Source organism: Monodelphis domestica, chromosome 1, assembly GCF_027887165.1.
Source record: "Monodelphis domestica isolate mMonDom1 chromosome 1, mMonDom1.pri, whole genome shotgun sequence".
Lineage (NCBI taxonomy): Eukaryota > Metazoa > Chordata > Mammalia > Didelphimorphia > Didelphidae > Monodelphis > Monodelphis domestica.
In genome coordinates, this window is record NC_077227.1 from 322,020,977 (window position 1) to 322,038,801 (window position 17,825).

A 17,825-nucleotide genomic window follows, 5' to 3' on the forward strand; every position below is an offset into this window, starting at 1 on the left:
CAAAACTTGATATACAAAACTCAGAGATATTGAGGCTTCTAAACTTCTAACCATTGCATGAAAACTTGCAACATCCTGATTTGTCCAAGAGGAAAAAATAACACATCAACTGAATTTGGAAATGTGGGCAATATTCTATATCAGTCTCCCCAAAAAGTATGTTTACTCTTTCATATTAAATAAAATTCTGTATGTCATCTTTTAGAATATTTTGAATTACTACTAAATATAACAAGGAATTGAACTTGAGGCTTTACTGAGTTAAGAATTAACTCCAAAAATGTATTATAGAATATACAAAAGAGAAATTTCTCATGCATTTAACAATACAATGACTTACCTTCCCAATATTTCCAGTAATTCTGCTATGCCGTTATGATGCTCTGTTTCATAAATAAACCTGAGGAGGAAAAAACGTATTTGAAACAACATCACAATTAAAACATCTGAAATAGCTGGTAACAAAAGTTCCAAATTAGGAAAACATTTCCATAAATGAATGAAACAATTTTCTTTAATGGCAAAAATATGAATTTATATTTGTTCAAAAAATGAATAAATGCCACAGCTGATTTTGTTGTTGGTAGTCCATTCTAAAAACAGAACTATGATGATGCTATTTTCTCAAGTACATTGATCCTGAGGGTGAGGGTTGGGGAGGTGGAGCAGAGCTAAGATGGTGGCTTAGTAGCAGAGAAAGAACATTAATCCTCTATTAGGACAAATGATAAAACACTTCCACACTGCCTCTAAGTATGGAAATAAATATTTCTTTGAACTTCACAGATGGTTTTTGAATTAAATTAACATATCAAAAATTTATATTTTAGCCAATAATCAAGAAAGATAGTTTGGAGAGTAATCTTTTTAGAATTAAATAATCACAAAAAATTTTATACTTCAAATTAGTTTATTTTTAAAGCAAATGCTAAGAAATATGTCCCTGTAGATTAATTTTTACTCTATAATACTGATGACTGCTGGCCATTTGGGCTCCTGTTTGTATGCTTGTGAATATTTGTTACTTTCAATAATTATTTATTAGGCATTTTTTTTACCACAAAGCTCTGGGCTGGGTGTTGAAGGGAAAATAAAAATATAAGATATGCACTTCCCTGAGAGGTAAACAATGCAATGCATGAGAGTGTTAAGTAGAATAAAAAGCAGTACATGATGAAATCCCAAAGAGTCAGACAATTATTATTCAGAGAAGGAACTAAATGAAAACTAGTTCAGTTTGGAGAAAATCCAAAAAATGAAAGCAGAATATGTTTTGGGCTATTAAGAATGGGGAGGATTTAGATAGGCAGAAGGATAAGAAAACAGTATTCTAATGGTTGAGACAGTGTCAAGGAAAATGAAGTTAGGAATGAATCTGATGTTATTAATGGAAAAATGAGCTAGTGGTAGCCTAGTGAAAATTGAGACTCTGTACAGGGAGAAGTGGGAAATAAGGTAAAAAAAGTAGGATATAGCTGAGGACTCACTAGAGACTTTAAATGCTATGCTATGTTGAGATCTGATAGTTCATCATCATGGGTAAAACTTTGTTTTATTTCACATTATTAAATTTCTAACTATATTTCCCTTTTACTCAAGCATTTAACATTATGATTAAATATTAAAGAACAAATCTTTAAAAATTCAGCAAATCTACACAACAAAAATATTTTCTATATTGAAAGTTTTATGCAGTATTTAAGTAGATACCTGAATATTATAATTCTTTATTATCTTTCAAAAATATATACTGCATGAATAGTGCCTTTTACGTGCAAGGAATGATGCTAAAAATGAGAAATGCAAAGAAAATCAAGATACAGTCCTGCTGCCTGGGAACTTAACAACTTAGGGGGAGAGATAACACATGCAAAAAACAAACAAACCCCCCCCCAAAAAACCGTACAAAAAAGTGCCAAGTGAATGACAGAATATTAAGTTAGATGCATTATGGGCAAAGAGTGTTACAAAAATAATAAGACAATCCTAAACCTTTAATGAATCCTCAACTAATCTGATGGGGATAGAGGAGGTAGGCAAATAATACAACATATAATGTGATAATGGAACAAAAGAAATGCAAACTACTATCACATGATTTTAAGGTCCAAAGGGACTTCAGTGACCATCCATATCCAAAAAGGAATCCCCATTTTGACACATCAGACAAGAGGTTAACTAGTCAGTGTTTGAAAATCTGTGAGAAGACATCCACCACTAACTGAGGTATTCCTTTCCACTTTTTAATTATTCTTTTTTTTTCCCAATTATTCTACTGGTTAGGAAGTTTTCACTTACTTCAAGACTAAATTAATCTCTCTCAAGAATATAAGGGAATTAATGAAAAAAAATGTGAAGGAAGGTAGCTAGTCATACCAGATTTCAAACTATTAAAAAGAAATAATCATTAAAAAATCTGGTACTGGCTAAGAAATAGTGGTGGATATGAATAGATTAGGTACATAATACACAGGTGGGAAATAAGCACACTAATCTTGGGTTCAATAAATAAATGAAAAAATCCAAACTTATGACAAAAATTGCTGGGAAAACTGGAAAGCATTTTGACAGAAACTATGTCTAGATCAACACATCCCATCACATATCAAGATAAAGTCAAAATGGGCACATAATTTAGACAAAGGGAATGCCATAAGCAAATTAGGGAAACATGGAATAGATTACTTTTCAGATCTTTGGGTAAGGGAAGAATTTATTACTAAATGAGATAGAGAGCATTAAAGGATGTAAAATGGATAATTCCGATTACATTAAATTAAACAGCTTTTATACAAACAAAACAAATACAGAGCTAAGGTTGGAAAGAAAATAGAAAATTGAGAAAATATTTTTTACAGCAAGATTCTCTCATAAAGGCCTCATCTCTCAAATACATAGAAAAATGAGCCAAATATATAAAAATATGAATCATTCCACAATTGATAAATGGTTAAAGGATATGAACAGACAGTTTTCAGATGAAGAAATGAAAACTGTCTATTGTAACATGAAAAAATTTGTTGCATTGTTGGTGGAGTTGGAACAGATCCAACTATTATTCTGGAGAGGAATTTGGACCTATATTCAAAGGGCTATAAAATCATGCATATCTTTTGACCTAGCAATATCACTATTAGGTCTGTATCCCAGAGATTTAAAAAAAAAAAGGAAAAGGACCTGTATGTACAAAAAATATTTGGAGCAGCTCTTTTTGTGGTGATAAAGAATTGGAAATTAAGGGAACATCTATTAATTGAGGAATGACTGAACAAGTTGTCATATATGACTGTGGTGGAATACTCTTGTGATATAAGAAATAATGAACAGGAAACTTTTAGAAAAATTGGGAAGACTTACATGAATGGATGCAAAGAGGAGTGAGCAGAACACAGCTAACAGTAACACTGTACAATGATTAACTGTGAATAACTTAGCTGTTCGTAGCTATACAAAGATTAAAGACAATTTTGAAGAGCTATGATGAAAAATGCTATCCACCTCCAGAGAAAGAACTGAAAGAATCTGAAGATTGAAGCATACTGGTTTTTTTTTTAACTTTATTTTTCTTGGGGGTTTTCTTGGTCTGTTTTCTTTTACATGACTAATACAGAAATGTTTGCCTGACTACCTTCATCAAATTACTTATTGTCTCAAAAAGGAAAGGTGGAGGAGAGGGTATAGAGAAATATGGAACTCAAAATTATAAAAAATGAAGGTTAAAATTGTTTTTACATGTAGTTGGAAAAAATAAAACATAAAAAAAAGAGACTAAATTGACCTCTATTCTTGGGTTCTTCCTTTTGGGTCTCTCTAAGTTTCTCAACTTACAGTTGCCTTAAAATTGAATAAACATGCTACCTCTGTACTTTTATTCAAAGTCATGGATAAAAATATTAAAAAATAAATAGCACAAGGTCAAGCATGCATCATGAGCTAATGCTAACTGGAGAACTCTTCCTGAGATGATATGGTACTACAAATGAACATTCTTTCAGTCTGGCCATTCAACTAGTTCTGAATTTGTCTTATTGAATTACTGGTAGTCTACATTTCCCCATGATATACTTTATTAAATGCAAATTTGATTAAACTAGATTTAGGAAAATGTTATTCACAACCTTTCCCCTATCTATCAGATCAAAAACTCTGTCAATCAATGAGCATTTAAGTGATTACTATATGTCAGTCACTATCTAGGTATTTGAGGGATAACAATAAAACAGTTCCTGCCTTTAAGGGGCTTAGGTTTTATCAGGACGATAGAAAAGGAAATGAAGTTACTCAGGCATGGGCTACTCCTTAATGTTTTCATTTTTGAATTTTTTTCATTTACATGATTTTTGACAATCTTATTTGACATTTTAAAATTCAGATTTTTTTCTCCCTCCCTTCCCCTTTCCCCCCTTGCTGGCGAATAATCTGATATAGGTTATACCAATTCTTTCATGTAATACCTATTTCTATATTGCTTATGTCATGACAGAAGACACATATCACATATATAACAGAAATCTCATGAAGGATATAGTGTATGATGGCATATTTTTATCTGTACTCAGATTCATATAGTTCTTTTTTTGGCTATGGATAGCATTTTCTTCCATGAATAGCTTGTGGTTATATTGGAGACTTGCTTTGCTGATAATGGGTTGGGCCAGTGATGGTGAACCTTTTAGAGACTGAGTACTCAAACTGCAAACCTCATGCTGCATGTAAGCCATCCCCATACCCCAGATAGGGAAGGAAGGAAGTGCTCCCATTGGTCTGCTATCAGAGGGGAGGGTGATATGAAAAATGTCCTCAGGCACATGGAAAGAGGGAGGGGAGCATTCCCCTCTGGAATGTGTGCCATAGGTTTGCCAATATAGATTAAGCCTTCACAGTTGATCACTGTATAATATTTCTGGTTCTGTTCTCTTGGTTCTGATCATTTCACTTTGCATCAGATCATATAAGTCTTTTCAGGTTTTTGCAAACTTACCCTGTTCACTGTTCCTTAAGGCACAATAGTATTTCATTATAAACATATACCACAACTTGTTCATTGAATTACATGGGCTACACTTGAAAAAAGTCATGCTTACTGTTCCTAATCATGGTTGACTTTTTAAAAGATTGACTAACATATTTTTGCTAATTCTTCTAGAACTTCCCCAGGAAGTTCAGATGTCTTCACTGGCCAACAAAAGGGATAAATGGACTTCTTATATGGCATGTTTAAGAAGACTCTGAGGAAGAGTTGGCATTTGAGATGGGTTTTGATAGCTGGAGATAAAAGACTGGAGCTGGGAGAGAAAGTAAAAAGAGAAGTAGATTCTGGATAGAGAAAATACAAGTAACAAGTTTCAAAAAGAGGAAAGCATAACATACATTTGGAGGACAGTGAATGGGCCAGTTTAAACTAAAAAAGTGGGCAACTTCAAAAGGTAAGTAGGCACAAGAGCCTTTGGGGCCTTAATTTTCAAGCAAAAGCATTTGGATTTTATTTGAGGGGCAGTGGTTAGTGAAAAAAAGATTGAAGAGTGACTATCCAACCAGTATTGTAGAAAGATTAACCTGGCATTAGTGTAAGCATTGGCAGAAAGAAAGTGAAGACACTCCTGCCACTGCCTAGAGGTGAAGTAACAGGGATGGATAATGGCAGTGTCAATGGAAAGAAAGGATCTGAAATAAACTGATAAGGGAGAATGAGAAGATTTACAGACCAGCTTGAATGGTAAGGATAATGCAAAAGGAAATAAAGATAATAACTCACTTAGATACTGATCCAAGATTTGTCTGAGTGCTTTTGTCAAAAGAACCCAGTGTAGTGATAAGCGTTATCCTCCATTAGAGATCAGGACACCAATGTTCTGGGATTCAGGTGATATGCCCATTATCACACATGTCTAAAGTAGGCTTAGAAATGTCAAGTCCAGTATCCTATCCACTGAATTGTGCTGCCTTTGAAACTTCCGAAGAGTTTTGAGTCTAGGTACTGGGAAAATGTAGAAAGCCATCTACATTTCAGACATCTTGGTTTCCCCTTAGCCTCTACTGTCATTCACAGAGCTCAAAAGATGTTGCCAAGCAATCTAGTTACTATATTTAGCTGTTTTCCCTAACCTTTTACATCAAGGTAAAATGATTTCCTTTGTTGTTCTCTCTATAAATCTCTAAACATTTAAGCCACTAAAATACTTTTCAACATTGCAAACACTGTGGCTGTATGCAACAAAAAATTTAACATAAAATACTGATTTTTAAAATAGGAGTTATATAATCATTATATTAAATCTCTCCTGATGTGACTTTGGCTAGCAATATGTTTTTTTTGCAAGCTTGTTTCTTTTAAAATAAAGGCATATTCAAATTCAGTTTCTTTTGTTTGAATATGTGTAACAGTCACAATCAAATAAATATGGAAAATGTAGCTTTCCATAAGGTTTAGATGGAGAAGGGAAGGGGAACAGAATGTGAGATAAGAGGAAGAAAGATGTAAAAAGAATTTTGGACTGTGTTTCATATATGTTGGAATGATGGAATAAGGGTTCATAATCAAGGCTGTTTTCCTTTTTACCAACTAATCCTCAAACTCAACCAAAGCAGTTATTCGATTCTCTCTCTCCTCCCCCTCCCTACCCCCATCCTTACTTTCCATCTTAGAATCAATACTGTGTATTGGTTCTAAGGGAAAAGAGCAGTAAGGGCTAGGCAATGGGGGTTAAGTGACTTGCCCAGGAACACACAGCTAAGAAGTGTTTGAAGTCAAATTTGAACCCAAGACCTACCATCTCTAGGCCTGGCTCTCAAACCACTGAACTACCTAGCTGACCCTCTTTACTATATTGTCTAAAGTTAATTTTCAAACTTACTTTTATGGCTCAAAATAAGAAAATCTGGGACACACACATGTGCTATTTACTATAAAGTATTAAAGAAAGTTAAATTCATTACTTAACCTGGAGAAGGGAAGGCAGTGTTATTTGTAGATAATAACCACTTTAACTATATTAATTATAGAACAAAAAGGAAATGAGCTTAAATAACAACCTCAAGAATATATGGCAAAGTTCCCCCAGAGTGTTTTTTACTGGACCCAAAAAATGATTAAAAGAAGATTCCACAATCTATTGAAGATTTTCAGACTTCAAAAATAGGATAACCTTGTTAAAGCTTGTATATGGCCAGGCCTACATGAGTTAAAGTCTGAGACTTTGTCCAAAATAAACCTTAGTTCCTACATTTGTAGCTTGGAAAATCGAGAAATTTTTCTTTTAAAAAAGCATTTATAAAAACCAAGACACCAAATTTGTATAATTTTATTTCAGAACATTTTCTTCCTTTTTAAAAGACTGATCTTACAAATATACTTTATTTTAAAGCAGTTTTTCTATTATGAACACTTGAAGAATTGGGGATTTTGGTATAGGTACTCCTTTCACAGATGGTCTCTGAGACTTAAAAAGATGATCTCTGAGAGTTGCTGTGGCTTAAAATTTCCTCAGACCCTATAGTCTGGTGATAAACACTCCCAACTTTACTGAGTCTGGTCTTCAGATAGTAGACATATTGTAGGTCTTGTCATGGCACAAGCCTCCACACTTTGGAGAGGGACTTTAATACAGCTTCCATTATGAAGGTCTTAAAAATCCTCCCATCATAATAACTTTCATCACAAAATCGCTGAATTTCCATCCCTCTTCTTCTCCAATCTGTCCTTGCTCAGGTGATTTGGAGTTTATAAATATGTCCAGATCTCTTCCAACCTTAAGACTTTCACATGATCCTATTTTCTCTTCAAGCTATTACTCCATAGCTCATTTCCTTTTCACAGTCAAACTATGAGAAAGGATCACTTATTTTTGTTTCCATTGCTTCTGCCTACCACTTGAATGAGGTTGACTATCACCCCTCTTGCTCTGGATGCCAATTTCTATGAATGAAATTCAAGATTTTGAGTTGGCTTCAAACTGGTGACTCATATTATACAAAGAGCACACTTAAATCTCCATGTCTGTTTTATATAAATTACTTTTCATATTGCCCATTGCTACTTAAACTTTATAATGTTACATAAATTTTTGGTGTAAATGTTTACTTTCCACTGTCTTTCCTCTCAAATCTACATCTTTTGAAATGTTATTTATCCTTCAAGGGCCAGGCCAACTGTCTTTGTCCACAAAGTCTTCCTTGACCACTCCAGTCAGAAGTAATTTCTCTTGCTATTATACTCCTAAAAGATTTTCTTTTTTTTTGACAGAGAGGCAGTATGGGAATAGAAGAATAAGGTTTAAGCCCCAACTTTGATAGTTATGGGATGATAAAGTCACTTAAAACTGTCTGTACCTACGCTTGTGTAATTGTCAATTGTTATAATTGTAGTACCTATTTTATTGGGTTGTTTTGAGATTCAGATGGAATAACATATGTACAAGGCAGCTTTGTAGGCCTTAAGGAGCTATGTAAATCTCATTTATTATTAAAAGTAGTGCCTCTGCCACCTAGTGCATATTATATCTTGTGTTATTTGTAGTTTTGCCATATCTTGCCCACTTTTCCCTCCTCTATTCCAAGAAGGCTCTAATCACTCCAGATCAGGAACACACCTTCTCAACACTGTTTCCTATTGAAATCATTCTTTTCTTTTATGGTCTAACTTAGGGGCAACTTCCTCCATGACTTCTTTCTTGATACCATCCCTTTCCCCATTTCCCCAAGTTGAAAATTTTTTACAAAACTGAATCAAAACTCTAGCTGACTGTAAAGTCACTAAGGGAAAGGATTAAATCATGCATATTTGTATATCCTCCCATAATAGTCTAACATACCATTCGATATACAGCAAGCATTCAATAAATGCTTATTGAAATAAGCAAATATAACTGGTTAATTTATATGGCTCCTTCCCAGCTCTCAGTCTGTGACTTTGAGAATTCATGGCATGGTCTACCTATCAGCTTGTCTGTGTTAAATAGTTAACAAGGGACAACCTAAATTTCATCTATATTCAATTTGAACACTAAATTATGCTGAGCTTTTGCTACTCTTACCTGGAATTTAAGAATGCTCTTTCCTCTCTAAAGTTGTCCTCTTACATTAGGTTTAGAAATGAAACACCTAACCTTCTATCTTAGTATGTGAAGGAAATGTATTTATCAGTCTCAAAAGCAAACCTTATTCAATTTCAAGTGGAGAAATAGCTGAGGACATACAATTTAGATAAAGAATGAAGAATGTATGAGATCTTATGAATGCACAAAAACCAAACATTCTTAAAGTGTCCAAATTTGTAATTTATAGATGAAAAGATTAAAATGTAATTCTTAGTGATACAGATTTAATGTGAACTAATCAATTAAGAGATGCTTAATCTCAAAATCACAGATTCAGTTAGAAGTGACAGCTAGGTGGTGCAGTGGACAGAGCCCTGGGCTTAGAGTCAGACTCCTCTGCATGAGTTCAAATCAGACCTCTGACACTTCCTAGCTATGTAACCCTGAGCAAATTACTTCATCTTGTTTGCCTAAATTTTTAAGAAGTGACCTCAGAAGTTATTTAATGCAAGTCTCGCTTTATATTGAGGAAACTGAAGCCCACAGAGGTTAAGTGATTTGCCCAAATTCACAGGTACTAATAAGCCCCAGAACCTGGATTGCCCTACAAGTCCACTTTTAAACACTTACCTTCTGTCTTAGAATTGCTACATGTATTGGTTCCAAGGCAGAAGAGTGGTAAGAGTGAAGTGACTAGGGTTAAGTGACTTGCCCAGGGTCATATAGCTAGGAAGTTGCTGAGGCCATGAAACCCATTTTTATTGGGAAATATAGGTAATATATTTTTAAATATAAATAATGATGAAGCAATATGACTAGGTCAATCTTCTGCTGAATTCTAGCTTCAGCTCTACCAGGACCTTAAAATATCTAGCCAACCATCCTTAAGAATATGAACATGGGAAAAACCAAGGACATATTATACATAGGAATCATAACGAAGAATTTAAAGATGTTTTACAGAATGACTACATTTTAGAGTTAGAAGAGAACTCAGAGGCCAACTAGTCTAACTTATATCCAAAAAAGGAATGTCCTTTATAACATCCTGGACAAGGGTCATTCAACCTCTGCCTAAAGTTTTCCAATGAAAAGGAACCTGCTGCTTCCAGAGGCAACACACTGTACTTTTCAATAGATCTAATTGCTAGGAAGTTTTGCTTATTTCAAACTTAAATTGACCTTTCTCTGTAGCTTCCACCCTACTTCCTAGTTCTGCCTTCTGGGTTCAAATCAATCAAGTCTAATCTTTCTTCAACAAAACACCTTTTTAAATACTCAAATACAGCTATCATGTCCCTGGAGGCTTCTTTTCTTCAGTAACTATTCCCAGAATGCCTTCAGTAGATCCTTACATGATATGGATTCAAGGACCTTCATCCTCTTTGGTGCTTTTCTCTGGACATTTTTTAGCTTATTAACTGGAGTGCTCAGAACTCTATAAGAAGAGTCCTCATATGGTCTGACCAGGTTAGAGTACAAGTGGACTATTGACTTCTTATTCCTGGAAGCCAAGACTTTGAAAATGTAATTCAAGGTTGTATTACTTTTTTTGGCTACTGTGTCAGACTACTGCTTCATAAGGAGCTTTAAGTGCATTAAGATCTCCTGATCTTTATTTCCTGCCTAAAAGAGGCATTTATTTCTGAAGCAATGAATTTACAACTGGTTTATATTATAATTGTATTACTATAAAACATTTATATTATTGTAATACAAATGACACAAATAAATGATTTTGAAGGTCCACTAAATCTCTATCTAAACCCACATGAGGATATGTTACAATTATGTTCTATAGAAAATGTGCAGGTACCAAAAGGTGCAATTACAAGCAAGTTTAAGCAGTAGAGTAAAAAGTGCTTCAATTCAACAGTTGTGTTGTTATCAATAGAATATGAATGTTAAATTTTTACTTGACTTTTGTTTCAATCCACAACAAATGTGAAAATGTAAAGTTCATCTGCTTGATAATATGAAAAACAATAATAATGTTATGTAAAATAATAATGAAATAATATTTGTTAATATGAAAGTGCTTTTTTTCTTTTTCTTTAAAAATACATCAAATGGACACAATCTGTTTCACATAGATCACTTCTAACTTCATTTTCAGGCTATATATTTTAAAAATTGAACTGCAGACACTAACGTAATTATTCTATGCAATGCTAAATCTACTGTTTCATTTCCAGGTAAAGCAATGCAATATGTAGTAAAGAATATACTTATATATAATTTTAATACTTTCTTTTTGCAAATATGTCTTCTTTAGATATATAATTTTGTGCCTCAAGATGCTTTGCTCAGACCTGGTGAATCACATATCCCACTAAGAAGTTTTTCTAAATATCCTGTTTTAGAACAATAGGAGGAACCAAGGGAAGAAACAATAGTTTAGAATGTGCTTGAAACTTCCATGAAAATAGCTTTAAATGGGAGTGGTAAAATGTGCTGATTTAACAGAATGAAGCAATATATTGTTTGAAGCTTGAAATGTTTGGCACCACCATGCATGTCCATCCTTCACGCTGATTGCCATAATAATGAATCTCACTTTATAAAGGAGAATTTTCTTTTCTTCCTTTTTTTTTTGCTTATGAGAAAATGATCAAGATCTCGACATCTGAGAAGACATTTGTCGTTTGACATGTAGGAGAAAATGGCACAAAGGAACTGTATGTTCTGTGTGCTGGTACAAGGAATTCTTAAAACAGTAATATTATAGATCCAAAGAGTTAATTTTGTCATAAAAAAGTGACTTTATCGAAGCAAATATTTATATGAAATCATGTAAACACGAGTGAATTTTTTAAAACTTCTTTTCCTCTGAGTGTGGATGGAGGCCAAGGCTTTTTTTCTTTTAAATGTTATAAAAAGAGAGGATTGACAGTGGTATTTAGTATACTTCAAAGATCTGTGATTTTATTGGAATGGATATTCCTAACACCAACTTAGACTACCCTGCTACAACTTAATCAATGCTTCTGAAGATTGCTGTGGCTAAAAAACTCATCATCTTGCAACCAACATGGTGATGAAATTCTGAAAATTAGCTCCTTTTTTTATATATATATTTATATACTTAGTTCCCTAAGCTATAAATCAATGATTTTCCAGCTGCTATAGCTTAAATTCTCACTGGCTTAGTTTTTTGAGAGGTTACATAGGGTCATTTCCATGTAATGAAATGAGAATAGCAGAGAAAGATTATAGATAGAAGGATGGCAGTACAATATTTGTTTTTTGAGGTTAATAATTAGACACACAAAAAATGAAGGCGTATTAAATGTCATAATAAATGCATATCACATAAAAAGGCAAAGAGAATACAAGTTCTAACTTACCTATAAAATATATTATTAATCTGTTTTCTGATGTAAGCTCTTAAGCCTAAGAATTTCCCATAGATTCTGTGAAGGGTAGTTTTAAGAAAATCTCTTTCTCGAGGATCTTCACTGTCAAACAGCTCTAAAAGCTGAAAGAAGGAAAAGGGATACTTACTAAAAAAAATCTCCAGTATAAATGAATATGTTTCAATTTTTAAGGTAAAATTCTTACCTGCAACACAAACTTCTGATCAATATATTTTTTTGCTATATTAGGTTGGAAATCTGGAGATTCTAAAAATCTTAAGAAAAATTCATAAACAAGCTAGAGAAAAAGACAAACAGTCAAATTAGTTTGAGAGAAAGAAGAACAATAAAAAACCACACCATACATTCCAATATTTTACTATTTGTGTTTAAAGAGAACTTTAACTTTTAGAAAATGACAATCAGTCAAAGTGTTCATCTAAAATAAAAGCTAGGTTTCTAAAAAGCAAATGCTAGTTATATGGCTTAATCTAACATGATCTTTCTTTTAAAGATGAAAAGAAACCTCAGGTACTACTATGCATAAAGAACATATTCTTTCTTAAATGACACTTTTAGTTACTTAGTATCAATAGTGCTGGTAAATGTTTAACAAATTAGCTCTCAAAAAAAGTATGTATGACACTTTTAAGCTTAATCTATGTTATTTAAAAAAAAAAAAAACCCTTGCCGTCTGTCTTAGAATTGATACTAAGTATCAGTTCCATGGCAGAAGAGTGATAAAGGCTAGGCAATCAGGGTTAAGCGACTTGCCCAGGGTCACAGAGCTAGGAAATATCAAAGACCACACTTGAACCCAGGACCTACCCTCTCTAGGTCTAGCTCTCCATCCATTGAGCCACCCAGCTGCCCCAAGTTTAACCTATAGTATTAACATTTTCTCCATTACTTTCTAAAGTCCAGACAATCAAAGAAAAACAGTAAACCAATTCCTAATTTATGACATTTGGCATTTTCCAAGGGTTGAATGATTATAATGAAAATTTAACAGTTAGCTCTCATGAGCTAGAATGAGCTGCTTCCAGCACAGCACTGCTTAGTATTTTTAATGAATCCATGCTGGCTCCAATGGGAGTACTTTCTTGCTTTCCTAAGTGCTCAGAAACCATTTTGAACAAACAACCATGTCTCTCCCCTGCCCCTAAGGTGAAATCCTATAGTTAAATACCTGTAAATGAGGCCAGGCTGCTTCTAGTGTTGGCTCATCTTCCTCTGGATCAAATTCTGCTCCCGTGGGATTGGATGACGGTGGTAATGTTCGAAACATGTTAACTGCAAACTAAAACCCACATTTTTTTTTCACTATTTGCATGAAATGATTTTGAAATACTAAAATAAGCACATGGTCACAAATCTCGCACATAGTAGGCACTTATTGTTTGATGAATCAAAAGTCGTTGGTAACATGAAGGGTGATGTCACGTCATACACCTCAAACAAGAAGAAAGGCATTTACTTATCTGGCTCTTCCCTACTCCTACAGATTCAGAAGCAACATCTGGGAGATGATACTGCAGGAGATTGGCAGCATGTTTTTAACTCTTTTTGGCATGAAGTCATTTATCATTCTACTGAAGTCACTTTCAAGAAGCTTGCACAGATTGCTAGTTTCCTGTGAATATTCTCTCTTGCAGATTTTACCTACCATTATGCTTTCCTTCTTATGTTCCCTTATCTATTCTCTCATACTGCTCCCTTAATCTTCACCTTCAAAAAGATAATGTGTTAAAGATTAAAGCTCTCTGTACAGAATTCTTTGGGATACGTTCATTTTAAAAGCTTACATGCTTAACTTGAAAAATATTAGCTCTTGAAATAGACATTGATAGAGAAATCAATGCCATAGATGCATCAAAGCAGTCTTTTCTATAGGTTTAAAAAAACAAATTGACTTCTCTTTTATATAAAACAAACTTGGATCAGTCAAGTAGGAATTTAATTCTGCCAACCTCAAGAGAATACACACAAAAAGTAAAAATCTGACAAGGGTAAACTAAATCATGAAATTAAAAATAACACTATGAAAATGAAAAAAAAAAGCAAGTATGAAATTTCAGTTATCATAGAAAAAATATATCAATGTATTGGTAACTATTTTTTCTTTTTCCTGACTTTAAATCTTAAAATTCCCAACAATGACAAAACTATTCACCTGCAGAATTATCACAGAATGACAGTAAAAAAAAAAAACCCAAACTTTTTGCTGATTAAAGAATTAAGGAGAGAAAAGGAAAAAGAATTGTAATCAATTGTTATTATGAATAAGGATGGAAAGGAAAAGATGAAACAATCTGCAAATACTGGCAGGTTAGGATGTAGTGTGATCATTGCGGAATGTTAAATCTATTATTTCTCTTTATCTAGATGATCATGTCCCTATTAATTCAGATTAAGGTGGTACTTGCCAATTTAGCAGCTCATTTTTAGCCTGTGCTCAACTTGTCTTTTTTATGTGTACTCTCAACTCACATTTGTACAATAAGATTTGTGAAAAGGAATGAAGAACTTTATATTAGTCTCCTCTAAATTTCAATTTGTTGTTTCCATTATGGAGTTCTAGTTTAGGGTTCTGAACCTGCCATTTAACATACTATTTCCCTTTCTGGTTTTATTTCATTTGTTCTTTCCATTATACCACATTTCACCTTGCATTCTATTTCTAATTAAACTATAATTTCCTGAATGGCAGGAATTTTCTCATTTTCCAGAGAGCTGGAATCATTCACTTGATTATTCCCCAAATACAGAATTTAACAAAAAAACTTGTTAGCTATAAAAAACACACACATTTTAATATAAAAAAGATGACAGAAGAGTTTACATCTAAAAATGGTTGCACCTTGTTATTTTTATTAGTCTGGCACTCATTTATGAAAAGGATGAAGAATATAAAAACCTACTCATTTTTAAAGGAGTCAGTAGCAAAATGCCATAAAACCTCAAAATAACCTTTAATTTTGATCTCTGAGAAAACTTTTCTTATATGAAAAACTTCTGGGGTTAAATTTGTTGAGAGAGACTAACATGTGAAATTTGTAAATTAAAAAAACCCTCTCACCTACCATCTTAGTTAATCAATACTGTATATTGGTTTAAAGGCAAAAGAGTGGCAAGGGCTAGGCAATGGAGGTTGTCCAGGGTTACACAGCTAGGGAAGTATCTGAGGGCCTCCTGTCTCTAGGCCTAGCTCTCAAATCACCGAGGAACCTAGTTGTTCCCTAAAGTTTGTAGTATTGATATCAATTTATTTGGTGGCAACTACATGCTGTGATTACAAATATTTTTAATTTCTTTCTTAAAAAAAAAAAAAACCCTTACCTTCCATCTTAGAATCAACACTCTGTATTGGTTCTAAGGCAGAAGAGTGGTAAAGGTTGGCAATGGGGGTTGAGTGACTTGTCTAGGGTCACACAGCTAAGAAGTGCCTGAGGCCAGATTTGAACCTAGGACCTCCAGTCTCTAGGCCTGGTTCTTAATTCACTGAGCCACCCAGCTGCCCCCAATATTTTTAATTTCTAAAAGTAATATGTAACCTTACTCTCAGCATCTGACCACGGAAACATACGTACAAAAACTTATCTAATATTGCTTAAAATTTTTATAATTAAAGTCTTAAAATTCATTTGGATTAAAAGTCATACTTGGGCCATAAAAGAGGGTAACATGGTATTAATCCTATAACTTACTATTTATATAGCCTTCTAATAAGTTACATTTTTTCTGAGCTTCATTTTTTTGGGAGGTTATTTTTTTCCCCTTTTCTTGTCCTGTCTTTTTAAAAAGAATTTAATTTAATTAATTTATTTTTAAAAATATTTTTTCATGTTTCTGTGATTCATTTTCTTTCCCTTCCTTCTACCCTACTGCCTTCCGGAGCCGATAAGCAATTCCATTGGGTTGTACAAATGTTGTCGCTTGATACCTATTTCCATATTATTCATTTTTGCTATAGAGTGATTTTTTAAAAAAGCCTAGTCCCCAAATCACATAGCCATATATATGTGTGACAAGTGATGTCATGTGTTTTGCTTTTGCATTTCTACTCTCATAGTTTTTTCTCTCAACGTGGATGGCATTCTTTATTCCTTCAGGAATGTCCAGGCTTGTTGCATTGCTATTAGGAGCAAAGTCCATTACAATGGATTTTTCCACAATGTTTTTACTTTCTGTTTACAATGTTCTTCTGGTTCTGCTCCTTTCACTCTGCATCAGTTCACTGAGGTTCTCCCAGTTTATATGGAAAGCCTCCAGATCATCAATCCTTACAGCACAATAATATTCCATCACCATCAGATACCATAATTTGTTCAGCCATTCCCCAATCAATGGACACCCCTTCATTTTCCATTTTTTTTGCCACCACAAAAGAACATGGCTACAGATATTTTTGTACAAGTATTTTTTCTTATTATTTCTTTGGGGGTATAAACCCAGCAGTGGTATGGCTGGATCAAAGGGCAGGCATTCTTTTAAAGCCCTGTGTGCATAATTCCAAATTGTCTTCCAGAATAGCTGGTTTAATTCACAACTCTACTAGCAGTGTATTAGTGTCCCAATTTTGCTACGTCCCCTTGGGGAAGTTATTTTTTAATGATGTCTTTTGTTTTTTTTAATTGGAAAGCATTTTTGATATAAATTCTATGTGACTATGGGCAAATCACTTAAATTTAGAGCCCGTTTCCTTGGCTATAAAAAATTAGGAGATATCCCACAGGGCTGTGAGTAAAGCACCTGGCAAAAAAAGCATGACATAAATGTAAGTTGGTAATCATTATAATAATAATATAATACCACATTAATGATAAATTATAGTTTATCATATCATAATAACATTTTGCCTAACAACCTAGGGCACTGGGCAAGAACACTTATACTTACTGCAACCCTAACAATATTCATAAAGGCTTTTACCAACAGTAATTTCTCAAAATTCTAAGCTGTATCTAATTTGAGAAGTAGAGTTTGATGACCTTACCTCTACTTTAGATACTTAAATTTAAAGTCTTCACTTTAAAAACCACTAGGTCTCCGAGTTAGATGTAAGCCAAAAATAACTAAAGAAACAGCACATCATAAAAACCAGGCAGCCTTGATGCCACTGATGTATGTTACTTATGTGTGAATAAAATGTTCATGACAACTACAGGACTGCTTAGTTTATGATGACTATAAACTATGAATAGACCATCCTCTGAAGAACAATAAAGTTGCCACAGTAGAGGTAGCACAGAAAGACAGTATAATAATTTATGCTTCTAGGTTCAAAATCATTAGGGCTAGATTCCATATTATCCAGTCAATTTTATTAAATAAAATCTGTAATGGTTAATTTCCCTTTTTGTTTTTAAATTTAGAATATTTTTCCATGGCTACATGATTTATGATCTCCCCTGCCCCCTTTCCTTCCCTCCTC

At 33.6% G+C, this 17,825-nt stretch overlaps 1 protein-coding gene across 11 annotated transcripts in view; it reads right to left on the reverse strand.

Moving 5' to 3' along the window:
• Positions 1-17,825, reverse strand: part of PPP2R5C (protein phosphatase 2 regulatory subunit B'gamma) — a 219,947-nt gene that overhangs the window by 36,492 nt on the left and 165,630 nt on the right. For all 11 annotated transcript variants that reach the window (XM_056811259.1, XM_007473570.3, XM_007473568.3 and 8 more), the window contains 4 exons: positions 13,581-13,691; positions 12,597-12,689; positions 12,383-12,513; positions 341-400 (listed from right to left, as the gene is read on the reverse strand). In XM_056811259.1, the coding sequence (XP_056667237.1) occupies positions 341-400; positions 12,383-12,513; positions 12,597-12,689; positions 13,581-13,691 (395 nt within the window). The remainder of the gene's footprint in view (positions 1-340; positions 401-12,382; positions 12,514-12,596; positions 12,690-13,580; positions 13,692-17,825) is intronic.